We start from the raw sequence: 6,000 nt of genomic DNA, 5'->3' as shown, positions 1-6,000 counted from the left end.
CGCCACTTCCCCTCCCCGAAACATGAAGACCTAGAGGCTCATGAATGGAAAACAGATGAGTGAAGTTTACTTTGAAATATCTTTGGATTTAAGGATTATTGGGGGAAAGCATTTGAGTAAACCACATTTAGGGTTTTGCTGACCCCCCAAAAAAATCTGAATAGAACTTATAGACCTTTTGACAAACTAAATACCACTGCTGGGCCTGCTTATCTTTTAAACAAAGTAAGAACAAAGAGAGAATGTAAGCTAAGTGATAATATTAGCCTTGAATTCTACCTATGCATGGAAAATTAGTTCCATAAAGAGATTTTTGATGGCATGAAATTGTCTTAGAAATTCATTGTCTATTTCATAAATACCCAGATACAATAAACCAACATATAGAAGTACTTTTCAATAAATTTTATTCAGCCTATTATTTACCTGACTTGTAGCTCTTAGATGTTCCAAGGATGTGTTCTTTTTTAAAAAAAAAAAAATTTAGTTGTAGATGGACACGATACCTCTATTTTATTTATTTATTTTTATGTGGTGCGGAGGTTTGAACCCAGTGCCTCACGCATGCAAGGCAAGCACTCTACCACCAAGCCACAACCCCAGCCCCTAAGGATGTGTTCTTTGAAACATAAGTTCAGGCCATCTCAGACAGCAGGAGCAATATAATCTGTACAAAAAAGACTCCCTGGAGGAACAGCCGGCCATGCACTCAGGATTTTGCTGCAGTGCAGCTGAGACTGAGTGATGTAAAATACAAGTTAGAAAAGAAGCAAAGAGTGGGGTTGCCTTCTCTGTCAACTACTATGAAGGAAAGAGAGAAAGAGGAGAAGAAAGAGAATGAGAAAACTTGCACATATCATAATCTTTTTGATAAGATCAGTTTATTCACACGAAAATATTCACTGATCATCCATGGTTGGAAGCGATGCTATAGAAGCATGAGATAACTCCATAATAGGAAAAAAAGACCCTACCTTATGGACATGACAGTCTAGTAGAGGGAGACGGACAACAAATCATAAATACAACATATAAGCAAAGTCATATTCCATGTCAAGGATGGTAAGCTCATAGGGGATGGAAGAGGTGTGTACAGGGATTTTCCTGGGCTGGCAAGTACGGGGTGGTTGTGGTACCTAACTGGCTTCTCAGGGTTGGTCTAACAGAGAAAGCAGAATTGGGCATAGATTTAGAGGCAGTAAAGAAGAGAGCCAAGCAGATCTCTGGGGACACATTTCAACAAGAGGAGGGTACCTGGTGGGTTCAAAGAGCAGCAAGGACTGCAAGGAGTTCAGCTTGATCTACTGATATCCACTGACTCATCAAATGGCTGCTAAGTACCTGTGTCATACCCAGCGCTATGCTAGGTGCTGCAGGGCTGAAGAGAAAAACATTAATCCCCAAACCTCAAGAAGCTGAGAGGGTGGATGGTCTGACTTTGCCACTCTATCTTCTTTATTCTGGGACTTTTTTTTTTTTTAGTACTAAGTATTGAACCCAGGGGTACTGTACCCCTGAGCTACACCTCCAGACCTTTTTATTTTTAATTTCAGCAAAGGGTCTTGCTAAGTTGCTGAGGTTAGTCTCAAACTTGTGATCCTCCTGCCTCTGCTTCCCGAGGACCTGGGATGACAGGCCTGAGCCAAAACACTCAGCTGATTCTCGGACATTATAAAACTCCTTTGTCCTCTATCTCCCTCTTCTCAGCCCTGTCCTGTATCCTCTTTCTTATGCCCCTCTCTTTTCTTCATCGCCCGTTTTCCTTTTCTCTTTCCCCTCATTCTTCTCTCTTCCCCATCCTGGCCTCTCCCAATCTTTTTAGTTTTCTTTCTCTATTTCACAAAATTATTCACAATCTTCTCAAACAATAACTTAAAATACATTGTTTTCTGACTTAAAATGCGTTGGGCTGAGATAAATTTAAAAAAAAATGAAGTTAACTACAACTCAAATTGAATACATTGACATTTGTAACTGATTTAAAAAGAATAATCAAAAATCTTCATGTTAAAATTCAGATCTGCAAAATCTGATGTAAGAGAATTGGACTTGGTTGAACAAACAACCACAACTGAAATTTCACAATGGGAGAAGCCGTCATCCGTCAACTCTGACCTACCACAGCTCACACGCAGAACACCATGCAGCATTTCTGAAAGGCTCTGCCTCGTGGGGTACAGCTCCTCTCCTGGTTCCTGATCTTTGGGTCTTACTTGTGTTTTTTTTTTGGGGGGGGAATCCTAGAAAGGGGTTCCTAAGACATTTTTCACCTCTCTTTAGGTTTCTTTTATTTTGAAAACTGCCAGATATCTCATGGTTACTTTAGCACCCTATGTGAAAAATTGAGAAAGCCCAGTTTTTCTTTTTTTCCTATGCAATGTTTATGAGGTTTTCTTTCAACCAACAGCTTATTTCATGAAGCATCCAAGCATTAGAGTGACACAGACTCCATGGGTCATAAAGTGCACAATCCGTATAATCCAGAGCTGGAAACTATCCATAAAGTCACTCCATCTACCAAAAACATGGCATCAGAGCTGATTTCGTGCAAAACCAGAGATCATCCAAGTAGCATTTAATGTCTTCTCTTAGGGTAAAAGACGGATGTATAAAATCTTTCGTAATTACCAAATGTCAAAATAATATTGAACAGAATAAATAGTTGCCTAAATTAAGGTTCTCTTGAGGATTGGTTACATATAACAAGAACAACTGACAAATCAAGCATGAAGAGAGGTGGGGCTTATTATTTTTTCTCCCCATAAATTACATGGGGGAATGAACAATTCCTGCTGTGATTACAGGAATATCAAGATCTCATCTGCTTTAAGATCTGTGGTAATAATAATAATGTCTTAACCTTCTGCTGTGCTTTGCATTCTCACAGGACTTGATAAACATTAATTAGGTCTTCAATAAGCAGAAACATTCATTGTTGGTTTTTCCTGATTTAGCATCACTGAAAGTCCGTGCTCTTTCCAGAGTTTAAATGGTTATTTATTGCTTTTAATGTATATTTACTCCACTGACAATGCTTTAAAATTCTTATCAGCAGAAGAGAAAGGTTCAGGGCTCTATTTCTACAACCAAGAAACAGACCAGAATAACAATAGTGCTTCTCCCTTGCAGAATGAATATGGCCCTTTGGGAACTACTCTGTTGGCTTGCAGAACTGTTTTCCTAATTATCTTTCTACACCACATACATGCCATTTCCATCCTTTAAAAGTGATTACGTTTTTTTCTTTTTCTCGTCCTGTACCCCAACAATGCCTAGCAGGGTGCTGTACATATTGCAGGTTTTCAATAAATATTTGTTAGATTGGATTAAATCAAAGATCAGCTCCCAAGTGTTTCAAGCTTTGCAAAACTGTCTCCCACAACTGTTCTCGATATAGTTTTAAAGCTGATTTGTTTATTGATATTACCTTTTTATACTTTTTGGGTGACCATCAGTGGTTAAAGGATATGAAAGCAAATGTGACATTCTTCTAACCATCAAAAGCAAATGCACAAACATCCTTTTAATTGCCAACACTCAGTGAATGTCTAATGGGCATCATGTGCTATTGAGTGGCTGGGAACACAAAGATAAACAGAGCTTCAAGGATAGAACAATTTTTGGTTTTAGATATTGAACTGGCTATAGTTAAATGTGCTATATTTATATGTTTAGATTTTCAATTGTAATAAACTAAAATTCTGTGGGGGGTTTTTTGTTTGTTTGTTTGTTTTGCCTGCAGATTATACAACAAGGCTGTCTATTGCCTCTTCTCTTCTTCAAATACACTCTAGGATTGGTTATTGAGAGGAAAAAAAAGTAGACAACAGAATGGAACCAAATGACACCTTCTTTACTTACAATTGCTAAACTTCTGGCAATGGTAGTGTAAATTAAAATGAAAGCCCTGTGAATCTCAGATGCAGAGAGTTTTCTTGGGCTTGTTGTTTGCCTGAATTTGGTAGTTGTGTGCTATGAATTTGAGACTGGACTGATGATGACGTTCTTTGAGATGGTGCCATGATTTTATACTCTGTGTCTCAGTTCTGTGGTTCTACTTTAGATCCCTTGAAGTTATGTTTAGCATCTTGGAAGAGTGGATGTGATTCTGCATGTGGACAGGATATGTACTCTCTTGGTATTCTTTTCTTTATAAAGATCTAAACAGATAATGGCAGTGTATTGTAAATTTTGAAAAAGTGAAATTTTAGTGATGCCTCAATATCCCCCACAAATAAGCTGTGAGTACCTATCACCCTTATGATATGGCTGGTCCCTGCCATGAGTACCCCTCTTTGCCCTCCCTCTGACTCAGTGACATTTAAATATAACAATGAAATCCCCTCCATCCTGGCCCCTTAACAAGGTATTAACTTGCTTAACTGAGCTTGCTCCCTGGATGCTCCTCCTACTTGGACTTTGAGTGGCCTGACTCGACATCCCTCCTGTCTCTAGGACCTGGGAGTAGAAGTCCTTTAATTTCATATGCCTTTCCAGTGGGATTTCCACAGCTGTGTTGGAGTGATACTTAAAGACTCCAAAAACAGCACGTACTTAACCCATTCACTACACAGGCAGGCAGGCCTAGAGAGTCATAACCATTTACAGGAATATTGAAAAGTTACAAATTAAACAATAAAATGCATTATCCTCCTATATTGTCAGATATATTTTCACAAAAAAACTAGAAAAATTTCTGATGTAATTAGTAGCAAATCATGAGATATTTATGAATTGAAATATAAAAATTAAAATATTTAATAAAATATGAATATAAATGTTAAAAAAATTTATTTTTCTTGCCTCATTTCAGCAAAATCACCAAAAACAATGTTACAATAGAAATTATTACAAAATTTGACCTTAGATATTGCTATCTATCCTAGCTGGCAACCTATGCCGGGTTCACAAATGTGACTATTCCAATAATTTAAGACAATGACAAAGGAAGCATGCAAACACACAGAAGTACCTGTTCAAAATCCAGGATGGCTCTCCGACCTTAGGAGTCCGTGGAAAGAAAGAGGGACCCACTGGAATACTTTATTCTTATATAGTGGACACACAAGGGGAGGTTCCATGGAATATTCTATCCCCAAAAGGGCAAAGGGGCAGGATTACAAATGAACAGGTGAGTGTAACTCAACCCTACCAGATGACGCCTACTCCTGGAGCCACACCTCATTATCCAAGTTGGGGTAAGGCCCAATGTGTTTCGGGCTGCAACAACAGTTCCATTCTCCATTACTCAGGACTTTAAGGTGTGTACAGTCCAGAGTGGTTCCCAACACTCCGAGAGTAATAATCTAAATGATCCATCAAAAAAAAATAATCATTATCAAAATATGAATAATTTGAATGCTTTAATCAAAATAGATACATTAAAATAAGTGTGAAGCCTTTCAACTGAATTATTTTCATACATTTAAAATACTATTTTCAAATTAAATATTCAAAATCATATTTTAGAATTAAAAGCAAATACAAATTATAATTGATAGTTATTAAAACTTTAGAATTGAAACAAAGCTGAAAAATACTTAAAATCTGATGATACATTTTTCAAAAACTTAAATGATCCATGATCCCATTTAATGTTCATGTTTTAATTTCTAATCTTGTAAAGAATCAGCATCATGCTTTATGCAGGTTGTATCTATAGTAACATATATACAAAATTTGAGTAATGTAAATTAATATTACAAAATATTCCTCAGTCTCCATGTGCAACTTCTTTTTGTCAGTAATTCTGGAACCATGAATTGGAACATGAAGAAAGGCAAGGACACAGCCATTCATCTCTGCTAGGAAACAAAATTCATTGTGAAAGAATCTACTGAGCTCATATTATCTCAGAGGATTTGACATGTTAATTAATTTATCTTTTCTCTTTCCTAAATACTTGTGTCACTCAATTTCCCTAATGTTTCTAAGTAGTGTTCATCTCCAAGAGTAAAAACTTTAACCCATTAATGATTCAAGAGAAAATTAAGACTGTCA

The 6,000-nt window shown here is 37.0% G+C and overlaps 1 protein-coding gene across 11 annotated transcripts in view; it reads right to left on the bottom strand.

Moving 5' to 3' along the window:
- Aig1 (androgen induced 1) overlaps positions 1-6,000 on the bottom strand; it is a 236,252-nt gene that overhangs the window by 141,471 nt on the left and 88,781 nt on the right. Inside the window, exon 4 of one of the 11 annotated variants that reach the window (XM_015501884.2) lies at positions 5,347-5,804. The exons of 9 other annotated variants lie outside the window; for them this stretch is intronic. In XM_015501884.2, the coding sequence (XP_015357370.1) occupies positions 5,796-5,804 (9 nt within the window). In that variant the 3' untranslated portion in view covers positions 5,347-5,795. Of the gene's footprint in view, positions 1-5,346; positions 5,805-6,000 lie in introns of those variants that run through there. One more of the 11 variants, XM_015501892.2, reaches the window with a different exon arrangement.

This window comes from Marmota marmota, unplaced genomic scaffold (genome assembly GCF_001458135.2).
Source record: "Marmota marmota marmota unplaced genomic scaffold, marMar, whole genome shotgun sequence".
Classification (NCBI taxonomy): domain Eukaryota; kingdom Metazoa; phylum Chordata; class Mammalia; order Rodentia; family Sciuridae; genus Marmota; species Marmota marmota.
This window is presented reverse-complemented; position numbering and strand designations above follow the sequence as displayed.